General features: G+C 45.7%; 1 protein-coding gene and 1 pseudogene across 2 annotated transcripts; one reads left to right on the top strand and one right to left on the bottom strand.

Annotated features, from left to right (window-relative positions):
* Positions 1 to 25134, bottom strand: part of LOC109766046 (vacuolar protein sorting-associated protein 60.1-like) — a 111758-nt pseudogene extending 86624 nt beyond the window's left edge.
* Positions 15127 to 19641, top strand: LOC109748292 (MDIS1-interacting receptor like kinase 2-like). 2 transcript variants are annotated; one of them, XM_073502875.1, is made up of 3 exons: positions 15127 to 16005; positions 17930 to 18661; positions 18750 to 19641. In XM_073502875.1, the coding sequence occupies exons 1-3, from the start codon at positions 15684 to 15686 to the stop codon at positions 19106 to 19108; spliced, it is 1413 nt and encodes a 470-aa protein (XP_073358976.1). In that variant the 5' UTR covers positions 15127 to 15683; the 3' UTR covers positions 19109 to 19641. The 2 variants fall into 2 exon arrangements, with proteins under 2 accessions (XP_073358976.1, XP_040252123.2); XM_040396189.3 differs by lacking the exon at positions 15127 to 16005 and having other exon boundaries at positions 16921 to 18661.
* Positions 25135 to 25534: the final 400 nt, after the last annotated feature.

Below are 25534 nucleotides of genomic sequence, written 5' to 3'. Positions count from 1 at the left end.
GACCCAATAATATGCAGGGACGGATATTCTTGGTCTCAAGCACACTACACAGTTCTACAGAACTCTACCTTGGTGACCCCGTATGTCGATGAACACAAGAATAGTCTGCGCTCCAAACACCCGGAGCAGTGCGATGACTGGATTACATGTGAACATATCAGGACTTTCAGCAGTTGGCTGGAAACACGTCTTAGAGGTGACAACACTGTTTGTGATGAGCTATACCCGTTGTCCAGGGGACCATCTTCGACTGTAATGATTTACAAAGGATACGAGATAAATGGGAATACATTTTACACGATCGACCAAGATCAAAAGAGCACCAACCAAAACAGCGGTGTCCGCTTTGATGCAGCAACCGAGAGGGGAAAGGACACATATTATGGTTACATAGTGGACATATGGGAACTTGACTACGGAGTAGATTTTAAGGTCCTTTTGTTTAAGTGCAAATGGGTCAATCTGTCAGGAGGCGGGGTACAGGTAGACCCACAGTACGGAATGACAACAGTGGATCTGAACAATCTTGGGTACACTGACGAACCGTTCGTCCTAGCCAATGATATGGCGCAGGTTTTCTATGTGAAGGACATGTCTACCAAACCGAGAAAAAGGAAAAATAAGGAAGCGAATGCATCATACGATGAGCCAAAGCGCCACATAGTTCTTTCAGGAAAAACGGACATCGTGGGAGTGGAGGGCAAGACAGACATGTCCGAAGATTATGAAAAGTTTCATGAAATTCCTCCCTTCAAAGTCAAGGCTGACCCGAGCATCCTGATAAATGATGAAGATTATCCATGGTTACGGCGCAATAAGGAAAGGACACAAGCGAAGAAAAAGTGAAGACTTTTCTCCACAACTATTATGATGATACAATGCCAACTTCCAACCTTTTCGTAGTTCATTTGAAATGCCTATTTTAACAGGCAAGTTTCCGTATGAATCCTGATACTTCGAAAGAGATTGTTCGTTTTGTACATGAAGTACTTTCTGATCAAAACATGAAAAGCAGAAAGAATTATCATGTTAGAAATTTTGTTAGAAACTTTAGTAGCAAAAAGAATTTTCGTAAAGAATTTTTTTGATAGAAACTAAAGTAACAAAATCTGTTTTTGAATATAATGATAAAACGCAGTAATATTAAATAGCAGGAAAAAGAATCACTCAAAAAATATTTTTATAGTGAAGTTATTCACAAACTAGTGATTCACACAAATTTCAAAGAATTAAAATATAAACTATTCAAATTTGGAAACTAATGGAGTAACAGAAAGTTTATAATTATTCTGAGCTAAAAGCAAAAAGAATAAAAAATAAAGCAAAATAAAATAAAGTAAAATAAACTATAATAAATAAAATAAATAAACCTTAATAAAATAAAAAAATAGCAGCAGTAAAATAAATAAAAATAAAATAAATAAGGTAAAATACATAAGTAATTAGAAACAAAATGGAATAAAATAAATAAGTTTTTTATTGTAAGTAGAAACAAAACAAAAATAAATAAAGAAAAAGAGAAAACAAAAAAACAGGGAAAAATAAAAATTATACCACCTACTGGGCCACCACGGCCTGGATACAACTAGAAACCCATCCATGGGCCAAGATTCAGGCTCGCAGAAGGCCCAGTAGGCCCACAGGCACATAGTGACAGATTAGGCCCGAAAGCCTGCAGTTGAGAGGTGCTCGAGAGGGTGGGCGCAGCAGCGCTTATAAACCACCCCCGAGCCCTCTCAACTAGCGAGGTGGGACTAAACTTTTGGTCGCGACGTGGGCAGCAAGAGGCCTTTGGTCCCAGTTGGTGGCACCAACCGGGACTAAAGGGATGCATTCGTACCGGTTCGTGGCACCAACCGGAACCAATGCCTCCCTTTAGTCCCGGTTGGTGCCACCAACCGGGACCAAAGGCCTCTGCGTCCCGCCCTTTGGGCTGCTGAAAAGTGGCCTTTGGTCCCGGTTGGTGCCACAAACCGGGACTAATGGGGCATTGGTCCCGGTTGGTACCACGAACCGGGACCAAAGCTCTGGCTATATATACAACACTTGTCAAAATTTTCATTCAGTTCATCTTCCCCGCCCCGACGCCGCCAGGCTGCTCCTCTCCGCCTCGCCGTTGCCCCGCGCCGTCGTCGCCCCGCGCTGTCCCGCGCCGTCCCGCGCCGCCCCGCGCCCCGTGCCCCGCGACGCCGCCGGCCCTGCCTCGCTCATCGCCCGTCGCCGCGCCGCCCCTCACCGTCGCCCGTCACCGCGCCGCCCCTCGCGCACCGTCGCCGTCGCCGTCCCCTGCCCGTCGCCCTCGCCGCGCCCCTCACGCCGTCGCCATCTCGTGTAATTTGTTCATATTGTGTTAGATTTTTTTTTCTGTTCATATATTTTTTGGTGATATTATTGTTGAATATGCATGTTTGTATGTTCATATATATGCAAAGATCGAATATGTCAATTTTTTATTTTTTTTCTGTTCATAGAATTTTTATGATTTTTTTCTGTTGTAATTTTGTTCATAGAATTTTAATGATTTTTTTGTTCATAGAATTTTCTTTGTCAATTTATGTATATGTTCATATTGTGTATGTATAGGAAAATTGTGTATGATCAAAGTCATTTATGTATACTAGTTAGTGTGCACGTGCAATGCACGTCTAGACTAATATTATAAATAATTCAAGAATTTCACATGTATAGAAATAGTACATGACGCATTACAAAGCCAAGCATTGGGCCGCAATATTTGCTTGCCTCGCATGCAACTCTTGAGCAGAAATGGAAAGTAATATTTGCTGGTGATGATACATTTCGAATAAAACAATAAAGAGAAACCATTTCGTCCAACTTACAAAAAGTTTCCCCATCAAATGAGCTCTACAGAAGAGGATCATGCATCGTGTATTAAAAAATAAACAACATCAGCACGCAAACCTAGTAACCAAACAGGTTGATCAGAATGGGAATCCTTCTTTGAACCTCAATTCATTTCAAGATAGAAGCCTGAAAGGAACAAGAATAAACCAGACAAAAAAGTTCAAATTGGATCTGAATAACCAAAATAAACTGGATAAAAATGAGATAATGAATAAATTATGAACTGGTCAACTGAATACAAAATGCAGCATGGTGTTCCCTGAAAACTTAAGCAAGGAACATGACAGGTGAGCAAGAAATCAAAATCAAGATAGGCTAAAGTGAAGTCAGTTTCTACTTAGTGGTATTCCTTTTACTGATCATGTGCACACTGAAACTTTTTCAAGCTTCCCAATAAAATCGGAAGTGCTAAAATATAAGTTAGATTACCTGGAGTGATGGAACATGTTCTCCCCATTAGTGATCTCCACTAATATTACAAATGTGTACGCGCGGGTAGATAGAAACACTCAATATTGTTGCATGGCATTTCATTTCTTCTTATTTTGAATGTGTACGGCTCCCTGGAAGGTAGATGTTTAGATAATCAAACTATGGATAATCAATATCCTTATTTAATCCTTGAATAATGATTCTGTTGTGTGCTTGTGTGACATATGGATGCGTCTTATCTTATATGTGGGATCAGACTCATGAAACACCACATAGTGCTCTGGACTTTCAACAATTCCTGATGTACTACAAATAATTGAATTGCCAAAATAATAGGATAATGAGATGAGGAAAATCTTGAATCATGTGTTATAGATAATTGATGATGTACTACAGATAATTGACTTTCAGCAATTGATAATTATGTGTTACAGATAATTCACTTTCATTAATTCCTAGAAATTCCTGATGTACTACAGATAATTCAACATAAAATAAAATTTCAGAGTTACAGTACAGTGATAGATGAATGTTCTTTTGAGCAATCTGCATGAACACACCTCCTCTATCTTCCAAATTATTTCTAGCATTGCCCACAACTCAACTTGAAGCATATATGATTCTTTCAGAAAAAAAAAGATGTGTACACACACAAAAACAGTACAGAGATGGTGCTTCAACCCACCATGCATGAAAAATGGATATAAAAGTTTAGATGTATGCTAGTGTAAGAACAGACAATTATCCTGAAAGAAAGGGTAAATTGGCAATCGAACCCATTCATGTGTATTCTCTAGGCAAATAAACAAGTATCCAAAAAGAATATGATATAAAATTTTCAGTCGGCAAGAGATATCCATGCACTGCATGTTCGTGCTTGGTGGTTGTCACAAGAAAAAACAGTGTTTCCATGTTCAAATTAGAATTAGAATTTGTGTGCTACCGAAGTTCCAAAAGCCAAATTGGCAATGAATGGGATTTCAGATTTGTGCAACCTATGAGAATTCAGTAAATACCTTTAAAAAAATAATGGTTATCAAATAACTGGTGAAGATACAATGCCCATGAAAAGTCCAAGTACACATATACACTGATCAGCATATACATAGCACATATGCAAATTTGGTCGAACCACATAGAACATCATCTAACACTAAACAGTTTTTACACATCACGTGTACTTCAGACAGATGACTAAGATTGTGGGCTGCGGCAGCAATGTCAACTTCAAAGCACAATTATGAGGTTGGATCCGCTAGTATTATAACATATGAAATTAAGTCTCAATGCGAAGGAAAACAGTGTCAAACCTGGGTGTCAGGTCTTGGTGTGTTGCATTTTCTCATGTTACAAACTGTCCGAAAGGTAAAGTTAATGTTATTGCAATTAGGGCACTTCCAATCTCTGTCACGCCCGGCTCCTAAAATAGTTCAAGAGAAGAAGCAGAGAATTAATCTGAGTGCCAACAAAATTGATTGACCAGTGAAAAGGACAATGCACATTTATACCAGCAGATTAGCCTTCGTGAGAATAGGAACCAGCCCACGTGCCCTACAAGAAAATAATATTGTGTATGTATAGGAAAATTGTGTATGATCAAAGTCATTTATGTATATGTTCATATTTAGAAGGAAAAGCAGGAGAGGAAAAAGGAAAATAAGAAGAGAAAGTGTTTAATATAATTAGTTAGAACAATAATAGAACTAGTTAAACTAGTTTATTTTTAATAAGTACTACTTTATTTTATTTATAGTAAGTGCTTAATATATAGTTGAACTAGTTGATTTAATAAACTACTTTATTTTACTATAGAAGTAGTTTATTTTTAGTAAGTACTACTTTATTTATTTATAGTAAGTGCTTAGTAGTTGAACTAGTTTATTTTACTATTTTTGGTAATTAAGTACTACTTTCTTTTACTATGTATAGAAGTAGTTTATTTTTAGCAAGAAAATTAATAGAACTAGTTTATTTTTTTAGTTCAAGCAATTAATCCCGCATCGACGTCGACGATGCCTATCCCGCATCCTCGTCGTCGACTCGGCGGTGGAGGCCTGCTTGATCAGGGCCATGTCCGGGACTGGGCTCCGCCGGGCTGGTATTGGGAGGTGCTACCTTCCGGGGGGCGTAGGTTGGTGAGGAGCCAGCCCGTTGTTGACCAGATCCTTGTTTGGTGGCGGTCGCGTGGGCCATTGACGGTGCCGAGGCTTCCAGACACCGCGGAGGTGGTACGTCACTGTGTCAGCGAGGAGGATGAGCACGTGCGTCGCTACATGGTTGCGTCGGAGGGCAGGTCCGACAATACCTGGCAGGTTCTTTTGGGATCTCACTGGAGCTATGATCCTGTGATGGTTCCTTCTTTTTGGGTGTCCACCGCCCGCGCCGATATCCGTCGGGCGCTACGGTTCTAGCTGTATTAGCGATGCTATATGTATGATAGTATTCGAGGTGTATTAATTAGTGATAATATTCGACGATGTACGGACGCAAGAGATGATGTAGTTTTGCTTATAATTGAATGCATGTTAATTTGAATACTACTTTATTTTACGATTTGGTTTTGCTTATTGAATGCTCAAATTGGAAAAGTACTCCTACTTTGAACGCTAAAATTGAAGAGCACTATGCAAGGCGTATGCATTTGATTACTTGATAACTTATAGGGTTTTTGTTTTTACAGAAATCTAGGAGCCCCCTCCATCATTCGCGCCGTCGTCACCGTCACCGAACCCCCTCCGACCTCGAGGTGAGACCAGCCAAATCTCCATGTCAATATGAGTCCTATAATTAATATGAGTCCTCGGATTGACTGTAAGTCTGTCGAGTCTCCACCATATATGAGAGGACGAAGGATCCCGACTGTTGTCGTGGGGGTAGCTTCTTCTTCATTCCCGTGGGGGTAGCTTCTCCACCATATATTTAATTGTAAAAGTTTAATATTTGAATTATGAACATAGGAAATGTCGTACTCGGACGACGAAAACCGCCCGGGGGAGTGCGAATGGTGCCACGACGACCGAGGTATGTGCGACAGGCCTCACCTTGACGAAGATCGGCGCTTCAGCATTAAGCTGGAGGAGACCTTCGATGTTGAAACGGTACGCAACGACGACAAGTGTTATTTTTTCGTAATTAAGCACGACTTCAAATATTTCAACGTGTACTTTTCATCTTTTACAATTCGACTAGCTTATCCCATGCCATGCAAGACGCTGTGTCTTGGAGAGGATGGGTTTTGAAGACCATGAAGGTTTCGAAACAAAGAAAATTCACCTAAGGACCCATCATGATGTGGATTTTGAAGTAAAGTTGTACAATTCTGAGAGCGTAACCCATTTTGGTTGCAACAAATGGGAAGCACTTTGCAAGATGTATGGTTTTGATGAGGGTATGCTTGTCACCATGGATCTTGGTGATCCTGACATCGAGCAAGACAATATGGACATTGGAGTCCTTGTTGATACGCCTCCAATTCTACCGCTATGTGAGTTTCTCAAACATAGTTATTAACTAATTTATATTGTTCATTTCATAATAATTGACAACTTATTTCCATTGACAGCTTATTTTGATTGTTCAAACAATATGCGGAACATGGTAGACAGAACCTACTACACCTATGGCTCTGAGTTAACTTATAAGGAGAAAATCATCTGGTCGGATTTTGTACTGATCTTGAGAATTACAATATCTATTGTAAAACTCCTCCACATTATGGTCAATACGTGCCACTAGTGCACGTGTTGAACTACGGTAACTACTATGGAGATACCCTGGTAAGATTTTTTACTATTACGACATCCGTACATTTTTTGCATACTTCTAAAACTAGTACATCATTTCTAACTATGAAGTTATTACTATGTTTTTCAACACATAATCCCAGAGGATTGTGTGCCTCATTTGATGTATCAGAGTGGTCGCCTTAATGTTTTGAACATACGTCCAGGTCATCCTACAAATCTCAACTGTCCATACCAGATTTCTAAAAGAAGTGGAGACATGCAAATCAAGGAATGGAAAAAAATGTATGGACAGTCGTAAGGAGGTTCTTGGAAGCAAAAGGAAGCGAAGCGCAAGAATTGGAGACAGGATGATCTCCATTCTCTATAATGAAGAGTCAGGGTCTATATTGTTTTATGCTATTTTATCTTAAAGAGGGTATTTTGGTCCTACCTAATACTGATGATCATGTGTTAAGAACAATTAAGTAGCTAGGGTTGGTTCGATGACTATGAGGATGATGATTGTATGACTTGTATTAAATAACGAGTAGAAGTTGTATGATGATGATTGGTAGGACTTGTTATTATATATGATGATGCATGATGCGAGCATGAAGAGTTACTATATATCAGCGGGTGAAATGAACATGGATTGGATTGAAGTGAAGGCAACATGCATGTGGTGCATGTCGAAAGTAGTACAATCCAAACTTGCTCAAGTTAGGATTACTTGCTCAAGTTAGGATTAGTATTACTTTCGACATGCACCACATGCATGTTGCCTTCACTTCAATCTAAGCCATGTTTAGGCATAGCAGTACGTAGCGTTGGTAAACCAAGCACGGAGATATAAGAGAGGACACTTCTCTCTAATAGCTACCTAATAACAACCTAAATTAACCCCCAAACCCCCTAAATCAGCCCCTTTCAAAAAAAAACCTCAGCTCCAGCCAGATGATGACGCGTGGATGCCTATTGGTCCTGGTTGGTGTCACCAACCGGGACCAAAGGCCCCCCTGCCTGGGCTGGCCGCATCGGCCACGTGGAGGACTATCTGTCCCGGTTCATGAGAACCGAGACTAAAGGCCAAGGGCATTAGTAACGACATTTTAGTCCCGGTTCACAAACCGGGACAGAAGGCCCTCACGAACCGGGACAATAGGCCCTTTTTCTACTAGTGATGTCCGTCTTCAGAGCACATATTGAGGCTTCTACCTTGTCAGGCCACTCTGCCATCGACGCCACCATGACGCCAGACAACTACCTCCTCCTGCGCGAGTCCATCACCACGCATCGAGCGCCGAGTCTCCACTGCGCCACACCGCCGAGATCCGCCGTCATCAATGTGTAGGATGAAGCACCGCTCCACCAAAAAAGCCACCCACTGGTCCCTCGATCCCGTGTACGCCTCCAAGAATGACGCCCCCAAGGAGGAAACGACACCAACACGCCGCTGTCATCCGATCTACTGATCTAGGGTTTCCCCCGGAGGTAGCGGATAGAGGTCTAGAGTTTCTCCACAGCGATGCCTTCAAGAAGGTAATGACACAAAGGAGTGCCGCCAACGCCGGTCTTGGCATCAAGCCGAAAACTAGGTTTTCACCCGGATCCGCTCGAAAAACCTCCATCAAGCATCGTGTGCACGGCTCGCCGCCGATCTGAGCCGCCGCACATCAAGCAGGACGCACCGGTCAGATCAGATATGTCCGGAGGGCAAACCACGCATGGCGCTGACCCAACCACCAGGCCCTCCATGCCGCCACCACCGATCCGAGGTTAGATGGTCCGTCGCCACAGACCCGGCCGCCACCGCTGCCCGAAGCAGCGCCGGCCGCTGCACCCGCCACCGTCGCCACCACCGGTCAAGGCAGGCCTGCCACGCCTCCAAGGCCAGATCAGTCGTGCCACCAGACGCCTCGGGGCTCCGCACCACCCCCATGGTGCAGGAGAGAGGGAAGGGCCCCGCCACCGCCGTCAGCACCCGGGCTATAGGCCGGTGGCATCCTTCAGCGGCGGTGGAGGGAGGGATGGAAGGACGGGGAGCCCCCGGCGGCTAGGGTTGCGATCCCGCCCAAGTCGCCCGAGCGGGGGCGACGCGGGGGAAAATGGGAGAGCCTCCCACACGATTATCCAAACTTGGCTCACTCGTGTAAACTCGCGAGTTAGCTCGGTCAAGAACAACAATAGAATTCCAACTTCTGTGTTGTGCAATCTAAGAGCTTGCTAATAGGTAATCTATGCAGATAATTAAGTGCACAACCTTTACCTATAAGGAGCGCCCACGAAGAGAGGAGAAGAAGACGTCGCTGCGGCATGTTGTCGGCATTTCATCGAACATGTGGTGCGCGGGAGCTGATCTTTATGGCCCCGGTCGCCTACCTCCTCCAAGTTCTCTTCCTGTCCCTGAAATCAATGCTTAACCGACCAAAATTAGCAGCAAGACAGAAATCCATGCATAAATCACCAGAAGTTGTAGATGTAGAGAGCACGAGGCACCGGGAGTGAAGGGGGTTGGCGGTGGCGACCTCGAGTCGATCGATGTAGAGCAGCCGGGAGAAGAGCACCTAGCTTGTCATAGCAGATAGCAGAGCTCGCTGACGTGGTCGGTGCCGTTGCCGACGAGCGGACCCCACCGGGGAGGCGGGGACGCAACTTGGCGTCGGAGCCCAGCGGGCCGGAGCGTGGAAAGACAGTATTTCTTTTTGGGCTGTGTGCGCCCCTTGCCGGCCCACAGTCGGGAACTACAACAGGCGAGTGCTACTTGTTGCTCGCTATTGCCTCAAAAAAAAAAACTTGTTGCTCTCTAAAAGCGAGATATAGTGAACCACTAGAATTTTTCTCCATTTTCTCGAAAAACAAACTAGATTTTTCTCCAGGCGTAAGACTAGATTCATTCACTTTATTGTGAAATCACTTTTATCTTATTGGTTGACAGGGAATTTAATTACAGTATCTACTTTGTGAATAGTCCTGAATCAGAATGTCGGTCTTCCCAAGTTCCCAAGCCGTGTCTTACCTCTGAAGTTCTAGATTTCCAAATCGGCTTGTTTGAATCTGTCATGCCCTCATCCTCGGTAAAAATTATTTATTCTGGTTCAGGTAATAAATTTGATTGACTAGTATTCATCTAGAAAAAAAAGTTTGAAATCATTTATCCAAGTTTGTGGGAAAAGAGAAAGTAAGTTCGACAACTAAACAAGTAACTTATTGAAATGATTGCTGACAGTGTGCTAGAATTGTTTTTCATCCTGTAACTTCTACTTCTTTAGATCTCGATCTCGACGGGCAAAGGTGCATCCCAAGTCGACACCGATATCAAATCAGCCACTGTCAATTACGCTCTCTAGTCTCTACGATGGCTTCTTTGGTGCCTCTCTGGTATCACCTATCTTGAGATCTTCCACTGGCCAGCTGCTTGAAGCTATTCTTACAAAGTGAGAACGCAAAGCAAGGTCGTGCATGGTTCCTGATGAAGACACAGAGTAGAATGATGAATAAGTTCTGTAGTGCTGGTCTTGGATATTAATTGCATCTCATGTATTCAAATTCGGCGGCACATATATGATGCCTTACACTTCAGATTTTTCTCTCTTTCAAGAATGTCGTGTGTAATAACTGAAAAAAATTCTTACTCTGTTTTGGCAGGTCCTACCTAGCTCCACTACATGTTGTAGATGTACTCAAGGAAAAAAATAGCACGCTACAGCAAAATAGCGGCGGCCTCAGAATACACGAGCTATATCACGCTATAGCGTGCTATTAGCGAGATGTTGTACACTGATTTATTTAGCGAGACAATTCTCAATACGCTATAGCGTGCTATTTTTTTCAGTGGATGTACTACTGTAGATGAACTGAATTATCACTCCACGATGCATTCTTTTACCAATATATCGGAGTCTGTGTCTGTCTAGCCAACACAGTTGTCTGTGTCTGTCTCTGAAACCCTTAGTAGTAGGACAGGCAGGAGATGATGATGGTAAAGCACTGCGGGTACCATATACCAGGCTAGCATAACACGTGATTACTTGTTTTTCAATGTTTGCTTTCTCGTGATTACTTGTTTCAGCTAGCATAACAGTCTGAATAATCAGAGGCCTCCAAGACATTCATTGAAAATTTGTCATCTCCTCCAAGACAATGTTCCATGTATACATGTACATACTTCTAAGAGAATGACTGATCTGGAACAACAAATAATTTACTAGTACTTGGATTGACCTCGGAATATTGAATGCCACAAGTAATAATTTGCAGACTTTTTATTACTCGTAAATGACAAAGCGGCATACCTGGCAATATTGGCGTGTTGGATGATCTTACACGGCAATCAACACGTAAGCGGGCCGGTGGTAGACGTACAGAGAGCGCTAGTGACCGACTTGAGCTTGGATTTTAGCTTCAGCTTGTGTGGTGAGAGGCCGATCGTTTTGTACAGGCTTTGAACTCCACAAGTTGCAGCCACCATCGGTGGATACAACTCCAGCTCAGAACTTTCCCACAATTTTGTCACTATGTTGCGTCAGCGGTCACAAGTCCTTGCGCTAAATCTTTTCTATGTACCAGCTCAAAAGCGAAAAGGGAAACATTGGTAATGTGGAGAATAGCGGAAGACAGGCCGCTTCCATTTCTTTATGGAATTGCCATAATTGAAGCAGTCACAAGTTACATGATCAAATGAACAAGAAGTACTGTTAAACCTACCACAAGGCATACCATCAAATAAAAACTCTAATGCAACTTAAGCCTATAATTAAGTGCCTAAACTGTAGACGGAGGAGAATTGGAAAATTGGCGGGAATTCCATCCCTGCCTTCAATTTCTAGGAATAATTAACTTGTCATTTTTTCCAGATGCGAAAATAAAGGAATGGATGTCGACACTGAAGAAGTAAAACAGGAAGCCCAGCAGCAGCTGCCATAGGAAAGAAAAAAGGAGCAGACGCAAACAGTGGTCTCAAGAAAGCTTAGGTCGTCTCATTTTACCTCTAGATATTGGTTAATCCTGAACTTGGTTCGTGGTCGTTTCTGAACTTATGGTTGTACTTTACCCCGACAGGGCTGTGGACTGTTTGTACTCCTTCCATATCTTAATTAATACTCCCTTCGATCCAATATGTGTCGCAATTTTGATCTAAGATTAGTACATTGCGACACTTATTTTGGACCGGAGGGAGTATAAATGTGTAATACATGCAACTGTATTGTGTGGTTAAAAAATCATGTCATCGTTCCCGCGGGCATCTTCCAACGCCCCTTCAGAGAGGGCGACGGCGACAGCAAGGACCAGGACAATGGGGTCCTCAACTCCTCATGCCCAGCTTGCCGGTCAGTTCATGTTCCCTGTAAAAAAAATCCCATGAGACAGGTCTATTTTCTCATCAAGTTAGACCCATGTAAACAGCAGATACGTGTCTAGCTTGCATGAATTTGGACCAACCGAGAGTCTTCTTCCCCGCGAGTTTCATTCACAGGGACCTTGATTTTAAGAGTTCGTCCAGACGATGTTGAGAACAGGTCCTTTTATCACTCATTATCTTTTTTTTGTCAGGTTTATCACCCACTATCATTCCCAAAACAATGGGAAGATACTTGTGGAGCGACATGCCCACAAGAAAAGAAGTTAATGTCTTGTCATCTTTGGTTTTCTCGTAGCAGCACACAAACCACTTTCCTAGTATCTATCTTTGGTTTTTGTGCTCTCCAACCTTGCACAAAATGACTCTGCACATGTAACGTCGAAATATTGCTTGGCTGTATGATAACTCTGAGAGGAAAAGATATCCAGCATTTTGCCTGCATGTAGAAGTATCTCTGTTAGCTACAAGTGACAAGTTAACTTTATCACTTTCTCATTATTAAAGAGGTTGCAGGCACTGCCTCATTTTCCCCGGACACAGGACTTTCAACAATACTTGTTTCAGCTGACAGGTTAGGTGCCTGCCCACTTCCCTCTGCAGCAAATTTAGCAGCTAATAGAGTAAATCTGAACAATCGTCTGATTTGAGAGAACAATCGTCTGATCAGACAACGTTTTCATCCCCTGCTTGCTTTCTCTGGTGTGTGTATACCAATTCAACCTAAGAAATGCATCATAATTCAACTCAACTAGTGCGATGACTTGACATGCTAATAACAGGATGTACAACCATATGGACACAGGTCTCATTATCATTTATCACCCACCAATATTCCAAAAAGAATTATCTTCTTGTACATTGCTCAATGCCTTCTCAGATGTTTGACAGAATATCGGATGTGCCTTGACCTAAGGATTTGCACCTTTTGATTACTCATAAATTACAAATGGGCGTACCTGGAAGTATTGGGGTGTCTGATGTTACACGGCAATCAACAGCGTACATCGGCCGGCAGGAGTACAGAAAGCGCCAGTGACCGACTTGAGCTTGGATTTTTGCTTCAGCTTCTGTGGTCAAGATGCTGCATCGTTCTACAGGCTATGAACTCTTCTTCCACAGGACTTGTATGGTTGTACAGCGCCACTCCCTCGTTTTCCTCGGGCACATGACTTCCAACAAGACTGGGGGTCCAGCATTTGCAATAACCACAATTTAACATGAAACCTTATTTTTACCACCAGCACGGAATATTCCCACAGTTTGTTGTTATGTTGCGCCACCGCCACCAGCCACGCGTCCCTGAGATAAATATTTTGTTCTATGTATACCAGCTAAAAAGCGAAGAGGGGAACATTTAGAGAATAGCTCAAGACAAGCTGCTCCAATTTCTTTATGGAATTGCCATAACTGAAGCAGTAACAGGTTTTATACGATCAAATATAAACAAGGAAATACTATCGAACCAATCGCAGGAGGTACCATCAAACAAAAACTCTACTAAAATGTTAACTCAACCCCATTATGTGCATTAGAAGAAAGTGAGGCAGTGGCACCGAAGATGGAGAAGAGTTGGGAAAGATCCTGTGTCATTTTCCCACAGGAAGGAGAAAAGAAAATAGAGGAAGAGATGGAGATATACACTGAAGAAAGAAAATAGGCAGCCCGCAGGGTGAGTATTTGGTAATTCTCTGTAGACTTAAATCAACAAGGGAAATGGAGAATGTCGTTGAGCATCTACGTGGTTTGAATAGCAAATTATTTAATTATTTTCATCAATGCTGCTCTCACATCAGGAGGAAGCAGCTACGTGGCGTTGATGTGGTTGTGCTTATATTTTTCCTTTTTCGCCTCATTTCCAAAATTGTGCTTGCTTGATGTATGAACCCTGGTTTGTGCTTAATCTGTAAAGCCGAGGGAGAACCCGTTTCGAGAGACTGGATAATTTGTACGTAAACTGAATTTTGGTATGGGGATACCTAAGTGAAATAGTTCGGTTTTTCTGATTATTATTCTCTAAAGTATGGAAGCAATAGTAACAATTTCCACCCTTTTGATTACTCATAAATTACAAAGGGCATACCTGGGAATATGGGTGTGCCAGATGTTACACGGCAACCAACACGTACGTGGGCCGGCAGACCTGCAGAAAGCGCCGGTAACCCACTTGAGCTTGGATTTTTGCTTCAGATTGTGTGGTCATGATACTGCTCGGTTGTACCGCCTTTGGATTCAACACAAGTTGCAGCCACAATTCAACAAGACTTGGGGTCCAGGATTTGTGTGAACCACAATTTAACACTGATACCTTTATTTCACCACTGCCGCTGAATAGAATTCCAGCACCTAATTTGTCGTTGGGCTGCGCAACCAGTCACGAGTCCTTGAGCAAAATATTCTCTTCTTTTTTCGTTGCAATCAACATACATGGGCCAACAGACGTACAGAAAGCGCTAGTAACCCACTTAAGCTTAGATTTTACTTCAGCTTGTGTGGTGAAGATGCTGCTTGGTTGCACAGGCTTTAAAAATCCACAAGTTACAACCACTACCTCATTTTCCCTCGGCACACATGACTTCCAACAAGACTTGGGTCCAGGATTTGTTTTAAACAAAATTCAGCACAGAAGCCTTTATTTTTACCATCGACAGAATTCCAGCACGGAATTTCCCCTCAAATAATCGTTGTGTTGCGCCACCGGTGACGAGTCCTTGAGCTAAATCTTTTGTTCTATGTACCAGCTGAACAGCGAAAATGAAAACATTTTAGAAAATATAACACAGGCTGCTTCACTTAAAAAAAAATTGAAGCAGTTACCAAAGAAATACTATCAAACAAATCATAGGAGAAACCATCAAATAAACAAAGAAATACTATCAAAAAAATGACAGGAGATACCATCGAATGAAAACTCTACTGAATTACTGTTGTTAACTCAAGTCCATTCAGGGCATACGTTGTCGACGGAGGAGAATTGGGAAAGATATGCGTAGGCATACGCCGTAAGTATTGCTTTCTAGGAATAATTCCTGTGTGTGTTATCCACGGGAATGAGGAAAGAAAATAGAGGAAGAGATGACAACACTGAAGAAGGAAAATCACAGGAGCTAAGCTGCCAAAGGGGTGTGCTAGTTTCCAAACAAGAGCTTGGAACTTCCAGCAGGGAGAGATAGCAACACTGAAGAATCGTCATCCAACAGCAGCTTCCACTCAACTGTGTGCGTTCACTGAGGACCTCATAATACTATTTAAATATCAGTAGAGTTCCAATTTGTATTGAATCACATCACCCAGCCAAACACACCATGCAAACACTAGGCAGCAAGCCATGTTGCTCAACACCTTTATTCTATCTCTACTACCTACTGCTAGTGTCATGCCTTCATCTCTTTGAAGAAGCACATGCAGCACGCCATGGAGGGATCTCACTGAGATCTCAACACATGGCCCTCCTTCATTGGAAAGCTACAATTGCAAGCCCACCACTACAGATGAGCTCTTGGCAGGAAAACACCAGCCCATGCAACTGGACGGGCATAATGTGCACGGCTGTTCGTCACGGCCGCCGCATGCCCTGGGTGGTGACCAACATCTCCCTGCCAAATGTTGGCATCAATGGCCAGCTTGGTGAGCTCAACTTCTCGGCTCTTCCATTCCTTGCATATATTGACCTTCATAACAACAGTTTCCATGGTCCACTGCCCGCTAGTGTCAGCTCCCTGTCATCACTATCGGTACTTAACCTTGCCTACAACCAGCTTACAGGAAACATTCCTTCTGAGATTGGTGGCCTACAAAGTCTCAAGGTGCTTGAGCTATCATTTAACACACTCACAGGGGATATCCCTGCGTCTCTGGGAAACCTAACAATGTTAACTCTTCTTGTCATTCACCAAACCATGGTATCAGGTCCCATTCCAGAGGAGATTGGACGGCTTGTATGCCTACAAAATCTACAACTAAGCAACAACACATTAAGCGGCACAATACCAAAAACCCTTGGAAATCTAACCCAACTAAATGCTTTGTCGCTCAATGGTAATCAACTTTCAGGTCCTATACCCCAAGAACTAGGCAGGCTAGTCCATTTGCAAAGGCTTGTGCTTCAATCAAATGATTTTTCAGGTCCAATTCCAATCTCCATAACCAATCTCACTAAGATGAACACACTTTTTCTCTGTGAAAATCAAATCACAGGCCCAATACCCCCAGAACTAGGCAAACTCCATGTGCTAAACCTACTTGTGCTCTACCAAAATCAAATCACAGGCTCAATACCCCTAGAACTAGGAAACCTGACTATGCTAAACCAACTTGTTCTCTACAAAAATCAAATCACAGGCCCAATACCTTTAGAATTGGGCAACCTGCTAAATCTCCAATCATTAGAATTGTCAATCAACCAAATATCTGGCTCTATTCCTGCCAGCTTAGGAAATATGACCAAGATAGCAGCACTATGCCTCGCTGTAAATCAGATAACCGGTTCCATACCAAATTTCAGGATCAATACCAAAAACTTTTGGGAAGCTGCAAAGCATTAATGATCTGCAAATCTTTAGTAACAAATTATCAGGTTCTCTTCCTCGAGAGTTTGGAAACCTCACAAACCTTATTAATCTCGTGATGACAAACAACTCACTTTCAGGCCCTTTACCTGCAAATATTTGTTCAGGTGGAAAACTTCAAGATCTCGGTGTTGCATTAAACATGTTCAATGGCCCCATTCCAAGGAGTTTAAAGACATGCACAAGTTTGCTTGTCATTGACATTCAGTTGAACCAACTAACAGGTGATATATCTCAGGATTTTGGTGCGTATCCACATCTCATATGGATGAACTTGGCATCCAATAGAATCTCTGGTCACATCTCACCAAATCTAGGTGCATCTACCCAGCTAACAGTACTAAAGCTAGCAGATAATATGATCATGGGTTCCATACCTAGTATCATTTCCAAATTGTCCAACCTAGTAGTAATAGGATTCGATTCTAATCATCTCAGTGGTGAGATTCCACCTGAAATCTTTAGTTTAGATCTATATTACCTGAACTTATCATCGAACCAGTTATCTGGATCCATACCCACACAAATAGAAAAGCTAAAAAGTCTAGGATACCTTGATATATCTTGGAACAGACTGAGTGGATTAATACCCGAGGAACTAGGTGCTTGCATGAAACTATTGTCCCTAAAGATCAACAACAACAACTTCAGTGGGTGTTTGCCTGGTGCGATTGGAAATTTAGAAGGTCTGCAGATGCGGTTAGATGTGAGCTGCAATAACCTTAGTGGTGTGTTGCCGCAGCAACTTGGGAAGTTGGAGATGCTAGAATTTATGAATATATCCCATAATCAGTTCAATGGCAGCATTCCATCCTCCTTTGCAAGCATGGTGAGGCTTTCCACACTTGATGTGTCCTACAACAACTTGGAAGGACCAATCCCAACAACATGGCATCTCCGAAATGCTTCAGATAGTTGGTTTCTTCCCAATAAAGCTCTGTGTGGTAACCTCTCTGGACTGACTCCTTGTTATTCAACTCTAGTAGTTGGTCGCCATAAACATAAGACACTTGGTTTGCTTTTGCCAAGTGTTCTTGTGGTGGGTTTCGCCATTGTTGCTGGAATTGTTGTCTTAATAATTCTTAGTCGTAACAAGAGAAAACCACAAGGTGTCACAGCTGAAGCAAGAGACCTATTTTCTGTTTGGAATTTTGATGGAAGATTGGCATTTGACGATATTGTAAGGGCAACAGAAGACTTTGACGATAAGTACATCATTGGAACAGGAGGATACGGCAAAGTATACAAGTCACAACTTCAAGATGGGCAGCTAGTTGCTGTGAAGAAGCTTCATCAGACAGAAGAAGAGTTGGATGGAGAAAGAAGATTCCGCAGAGAAATGGAAATCTTATCACAGATCCGACAAAGAAGCATTGTCAAAATGTATGGATTCTGCTCCCATCCGGCGTATAAATTTCTTGTCTACGACTACATTGAGCAGGGCAGCCTCCACAGGACATTGGAAAATGAGGACCTAGCAAAGGAACTAGATTGGCAGAACAGAATTGCTCTTGCAACTGATGTGGCTCAAGCAATATCTTATTTGCACCACAAATGTAGTCCACCTATAATCCATCGAGATATCACAAGCAACAACATCCTACTTGATACAACCTTCAAGGCTTTTGTCTCGGATTTCGGCACAACAAGGATTCTTAAGCCAGATTCATCAAACTGGAGTGCACTTGCAGGAACATACGGCTACATAGCTCCTGGTATGTACTTGTATAACCTTTCTTCTTACATCATAAGTATTCATCTCTTATCTACTTGTTCCAGATTCTAATGTTTTAATTTGTGCAGAACTCTCATACACATCTGTTGTGACGGAGAAATGTGATGTCTATAGCTTTGGCGTTGTTGTGCTAGAGCTTGTGATGGGGAAGCATCCAAGGGATCTATTAGACGGTAGTTTTCCAAGTGGGGAGCAAGCTATGTTGGTGAAAGATATTCTGGACGAACGGCCGACAACACCAACAACAACACAAGAGAATAGCTTATCTCTGCTCATCAAGCTGGCCTTCTCTTGCTTGGAATCTTCTTCACAAGCAAGGCCAACCATGCGGGAGGCATACCAAACACTCATCAAGCGACCCTCTTCTAGCTCCTATCCCGTGCCTTTCAGTGCACTTACATTACAACAAGTAAGGGGTGCCTGTTGATATATGATCCGAATTATAGTGAGAAGCCAGGTTCTATCGTAGTGGAAGCTGATTTAGGTTTCCGTTTTGCCTCGAGTCATATATGCCACCTACATATGTTGAAGTCTGTAATTCTCTCATGTCATCTCGTAGGTATTATTTCTAGCAAAAATAAAAACCGGTACATGCACGTGAGCCTGTTCACGACATGGCCGGATCAGTAGCTACATGTTGTTATGATCACCCCATGAGATAACAAGAGTATCGACCATAGCGGCTTAGAACTTGAGCCATGGTCAAGGGACACGGGATGGCACGTCCGTGAAGCTTCGTCATGGCGCAAGATTAGGATCTTTCTGTTAGTTAATTGAGCTAATGAGCTGTTTACATAAATAGGAAAACGAAGCAAAAAATCTGCCGCGACTTTCCACTGATTCTTCTCCCTCCCGTTTATGCTCCAACAACATATACTTCAGGATGAGTTCATGACTTATTGTAAGCCTATGTGTTTGTAGACACTCCTGATATAGTGAAAGATCACCATCGTTTGCCCATGGTTTTCCCACAAGGGTTTTCTAACAATGCATAAATATAATTTGTTTGGCCTGTTGCTTCTAAAACATATGCGGTCTCTATGCTTATATTTGTTTAGACATAATGCTCACATGTGACACTTTCTTCCGGCTATTGTCTGCAATGGTACTTGGAATGGTGTGCAATTTTATTTTCTTTTTTATCTACTTTTGCTCCCATGAAGGTGAAGATGGCGAAAACGAAATCCAAAATTGGCATGAGATGATGAAGTCCCGATTTATTGTTCTCTAGGAATCAAAGTAAAATACCTTGGACAAAGCAGAAACAATCATAATGATCAAATGGTTGATGCAAACGAGAACAAAAGAATGTAAATACATGAAGCTAGGTGCAGAAAAAAGGAAAATTACCACCGGACTAAGCAGAAGGACTTACATAGGGCTGTAGGGCAGGAGTATGAAACCCTTATCCTTAGGATGGAACAACAAATCATTTACTACTACACTTGATTTCAAGCATTGCTGGCGAAATTGACATGGAACAAAAATACAACCTTCTTTTTCTTCATGCCTAATACAAGCTCAGAATCAAGATCTTTCTCCGTGTCTGGTTTGAGGTGCGAAGGGACTGAATTTGATTCAAAGTCCATATCAGCTTTCAAAGCATCAGCTCTGCATTTTTCAACATGCAAAATGAGAACAGCAAACAGAGAACTGTCTTGTCTGTAAATTAACACACGCATAACAAAAAACGAGTACAACAGAAGTGCCAAAAAAACATTTCAAAAAAGAAATCCTGGACCTAAAACTGATATAAACTAGAGACTTTGCTGGATCAAATTCAACAACAGAATTTAAATTGGAGTGGTTCCTGGCTGGTTGCCACTGTAAGGAAAACTAGCTAACTCAGTTACTTTAAGGTGATAATATGTGGCGTTTTAATCATCTAATAATTAACAACTACAAAATAAGAGACATACCCCCCATAAGTTCCTTCTCATCTATGTCATTTGGGGCACTGCACTTCTACCAAGAGTTTCTTGTATTTCATTGCTCATATCCATAAGATCCATCATCCCGTCTTGCATGCTCTGCAGATTTGAAAAGCAGGTATGGATTCAGATGTAATTGGACAAAAGCAATGAAATGAGACTATATGTAATGTAAGTTGAAAATTTTGACAACATGAACAATCTGGTAAACAACAGGATGCTGCATACATCTATATCTTCAATCCTGACAGTCTTCGTCATCCCTTGCAGCTCTTTATTGGCAGCCTTCGTTGCAGTCATCTGTAAAATGAAAGACACTTCAACACAAGTCTGGGAGCTAGAATCATAATTTACCAACCAAGAACTTGATAGGAAACTTAACTGAAAGACACTTCAACATACCGTTTGTTGAGCATCTTTAATTCACTCTGATGCGTAAGGTAATTGGTTAAGATTATAGGTTTGGCGCGCGGGGGGGGGGGGGGGGGGGGGGGGGGGGGGGGACTAGATTGAGCCGCCGCCCGCCTCCCTCCCCTCGCCGCCGCCTGAGCGTGCCGCCGGGCAAAGCGCGGTCGGCGTAGGCGGCGGCAGGGCTCTCTTCCTCCTTGTTGGCCCCCTGCAGCGTGGGATGCGGTGGCCACCAGAGGGCGCGGCGCTTGCGCAGGGCCCGACGGCGGCGGCGCGGGCGGGCGTGGTCGCGGCGGAGGCTGCATGGATCCAGCTAGGTGTGGGGCGGCTAGTGCGACGGTGCGTGGCGGCGGGCGGTTCTGGCGGCGACGGCTGTCGCGTCACGGAAGGGTGCATGGGGCGGAGGGCACTGGTGGCGGGGTCGTGCGCGTGCACGCCTGAGCCGGCCCCTGGCTTGGGGTGGCTGGCTGCTTCTGGCTGTGCTCATGGCGGCCGGTGCGCTGGCCGATCTGGTGGCTCCGTGCCCGGCGGATACATCGCCTAGAGTTCGTCGGGCGGCGCGGGATGGGCAGTGGCCTGGTGTTGCTGCTGCTCCGGCCGTCGAGGGATCCACGGTAGCTTGGAAGGTCGGATGCGGCGGCGGCTGACATGTTTCGGTGTCAGTTCGTCTGTAGGCGTCGTGCGTCGGTCTTCGATTCCTCTCCTCATCATCCGCGCGCCACTTCCGTCGAAGGGCTGGACTTCTCCCAGCTGTGGTCCATCGTTTGTCTCGCGGCCGGCCGGAGGACCAAGCTCGTCTCGCGCCCGGCAGCAGGACCGCGCTCGTCTCGTGCCCGACAGCAGGACCAGACTCGTCTCGCGCCCGGCGGCAGGAAGGGCCGATGGAGGCCAGTTTTGGCCGGACTAATGGGTCTCGGCGTTGGGGGCTACTTAGGGGTACTAAAGGCGGGTCCTTTCCACTCGTCTCTTTGGTTGGCATGGCGCTGGGTGACTGGTGAGGTGGCGTCGAGGTCTTGGATGCCAGGGTGCAGGGGGCGGAGGGCACTGGTGGCGGGGTCGTGCGCGTGCACTCCTGACCCGGCCCCTGGCTTGGGGTGGCTGGCTGCTTCCGGCGGTGCTCATGGCGGCCGGTGCGCTGGCCGATCTGGTGGCTGCGTGCCCGGCGGATTCATCGCCTAGAGTTCGGCGGGCGGTGCGGGATGGGCAGTGACCTGGTGTGGCTGCTGCTCCGGCCGTGGAGGGATCCACGGTAGCTTGGCAGGTCGGATGCGGCGGCGGCTGACATGTTTCGGTGTCGGTTCGCCTGTAGGCGTCGTGCGTCGGCCTTCGATTCCTTTCCTCATCGTCCGCGCGCCACTTCCATCGAAGGGCTGGACTTCTCCCAGCTGTGGTCCATCGCTTGTCTCGCGCCCGGCAGCAGGACCGAGCTCGTCTCGCGCCCGACAACAGGACCAGACTCGTCTCGCGCCCGGCGGCAGGAAGGGCCGATGGAGGCCAGTTTTGGCCGGACTATTGGGTCTCAGTGTTGGGGGCAACTCAGGGGTGCTAAAGGCAGGGCCTTTCCACTCGTCTCTTTGGTTGGCGTGGCGCTGGGTGACTGGTGAGGTGGCGTCGAGGTCTTGGATGCCAGGGCGGCGGCCCTGTGGTGGTGTCGCGGTGCTCATGGGCAAAGCCCGTGCCTTGGTGCTGCCCAGTGACCATGGTCATGTGGGCGGCATGGTCGCCGGGGTGCGGCGTTCGGTGGCGATGAGTATTGGCCGGGGTGAAAACCTTTTCTATCATCAGACGGACCGGCGGCGGCGAAGCTCGTTCCCTTCTTGAAGGCGTCGTCTCGCGGCCATCATTGCCCGTCGTGTTGCTCTAGGGGAAACTCTTGACTCTCGGGTCGGGCGGGTGGCGGCGCTCCGATGACGTATCCTTCCTGAAGGCACCGCCTTGGAGCCCACGGTTCATCATATGCGACTTCATCTCTTCGCGGTGGCATGTTCACGGTCGAGGACCCGGCTAGTCTTGTAGTGCTTGGGGTGGTGTTGCTGCGCTCAGCGCCTATGTATCTTGCCTTGCGTGTGTGCGTGTTGTGGTGGCGTGCGTTTGTACCGGGTTGTTGTTGGTCGTTGCTTTTATATATAAAGCGGGGTGAAAGCTTTTTTCGGTAAGATTATAAGTTTGGTCACGCTGCCCTTCATACCTGTAGGGAAGCATGCAGATTATAAATATTAAATCACAAAACAAATAAGGCTCCTGCCACAAAAGGAATGTTTAAATGCCATAGGATAATCATGGAGCAACAAGAGCATTCATTTCCACTTATGTCTTATCCATGTCAAGAAGGAAAATCAGCTAGATGGTGTAATAAATAAGGAACAAAGATTGAAAAGGTGTACGAAAGCACTCTGACTAGATTCAGCTATATATACCTGCTCAGCTAGGATTTTAGGTAGTAACTTGTCAACGTTGATGGGTGGCATAAAGAAAAGGACTCGGGATTCAGGTGTCCCCTCCTTGTCAGCGAGAGGGGAGAAGAAAACATCGATGCGGCGCGTTGTGGGCATTTCGTCGAATAGGTGGTGTGCACGGGAAGTGATCTTCAAGGCCCCCTGCCCCGATCCAAATTTGTGATTGTTCTCCCTGAAATCGACTCAAATCGCCATGTCCGCGGCGAGGAGCATGACCAAGGTCTGTTCATGGCCATGGTCACCACTCAAATCGCCGCACCGCAAGCCGTCTTCCTCAACGAAGAAAAGGTTATCCCTGTCCCTTCCCTTCCCCCGATGGCACCTGGTTCTTCAACACTGGCGCCAGTAGTCACATGACTGGCGAGAGGAACATTTTTGCAGTTCTGGACGATACAGTGCATGGCACCGTCAGATTTGGGGATGGGTCCAAGGTGGCGATCTGTGGACGAGGGTCTGTAGTATTCCGGTGCCAAGATGGGGAGCAGAGGACTCTCACTGATGTGTTTTTCATCCTAAGTCTCAGAAGCAACATGGTATGGAATGTACATATTACAGGCTTTTTATAGCTACCATGGTTAGGTTTCTTTTCATTATTGCTTTCACTTTTTAAAGTGATTCGATGCTTATCAAACTGATTATTTGGTGTCTTGTATTTGGTGGCACTACATACCGAAATAGGCTTTCGCCCCGCTATATTGATATAGCAATCACCCGATACAACATTCCGATCAACGCTGGGGCTAACAGCACAAGCACGCCCAAAAGAAATAACAAGAGAAAATAAGAGAAAAAATGCTAACAACGCCGGATCAACGGAAGCTACGGCACCCGACGACCGCTGCGCCCACCGAAGATAACCACCACGCTCCAAAGCCACCGAGTTGCCGTATACCAAGCACCACCTTCAAGAAGGAATGCGACGATGACGACGCTGCTGCCCGGACGAATCCTAGGATTTCTCCCGGTACCCTTCAAGAAGGATGGCGGCGCCCGCAGGCGTCACCGCGTTGGTGCCGGCAAGACCAGACATGGATTTCTTCCGACCTCTCGCGCTCACCACCCAGGACCAACCTTCGGCTCCACCACACCGGCCGCCCACCAACATGCGCCAACACAGTCACGAGGACACCGCCGTCGACTCACCACGGCCAATGAAGCGAGGCCGGCCGGATCCAAATGAGACACCCGTAGACAAGGACCGGCAGCACCGCAGCCACGAGGGAGGGAACAACCTCCACCGGCTTAGGCGGTAGCAGACCGGGCATAGCAGCAGAGGCACACCAGACCAAATGTCCGGCCGGGCCCAGAGCGGGCCCGTGAAGCTCCGCCGCCGTGCTGCAGCAGTCGCGGCACAGCAGCCGCCGTCCCTGTCGCGAGGAGCTCGCCAGAACCACCGGAGAACAACTCATTGCGGCCACCCAGCAGGCCCGCCCCGACCCATATCGGGCCCGTAGGGCCTAGATCTGGGCTAGCCGGGCTCCGCCGGCCGCCGCAAGCCATGGGCCGTCACCGCCGCCAAGGGGCAACGCCTCCGCACCGCCGTCCAGATCCGCGCCGAAACGCCGCCGGCCGAAGGGCTCCGCCGCCAAGACCGCTTGCCCGAGCCGGGGTCCAGCGACGGGGGAAGAAGGAGGGCCGCCACCGCCGGACTGCGGGGCGCCGCGCGGGCAACGCCCGGCCGCGCCCACCGGCGGCAGCGGCGAGGGGGAAGGGGGGGGGCGGCGACTCGCGGGGAGGGGGAGGAGTGGGGAACCGCCCCGATCGCCTCGCTCGGGGAGGGCGACGCGGGGGGCACCTTCAGTGATAGCGGTACCGCCGGACTGCGGGGCGCCGCGCGGGCAACGCCCGGCCGCGCCCGCCGGCGGCAGCGGCGAGGGGGAAGGTGGGCGGCGACTCGCGGGGAGGGGTGGAGTGGGGAACCGCCCCGGTCGCCTCGCTCGGGGAGGGCGACGCGGGGGGCACGCAGGTGGCACTACATACAAACGTACATTTGGAGTGGTTAGCAAAGTTGTCTTTTTATTGTACATGTCATCTAAGAATGGCGAAAACTTTATAATT

This window comes from Aegilops tauschii, chromosome 1, assembly GCF_002575655.3.
Source record: "Aegilops tauschii subsp. strangulata cultivar AL8/78 chromosome 1, Aet v6.0, whole genome shotgun sequence".
Classification (NCBI taxonomy): domain Eukaryota; kingdom Viridiplantae; phylum Streptophyta; class Magnoliopsida; order Poales; family Poaceae; genus Aegilops; species Aegilops tauschii.
The sequence above is the reverse complement of the archived record's forward strand: the minus strand, read 5'-3'. Positions and strand labels throughout refer to the sequence as shown.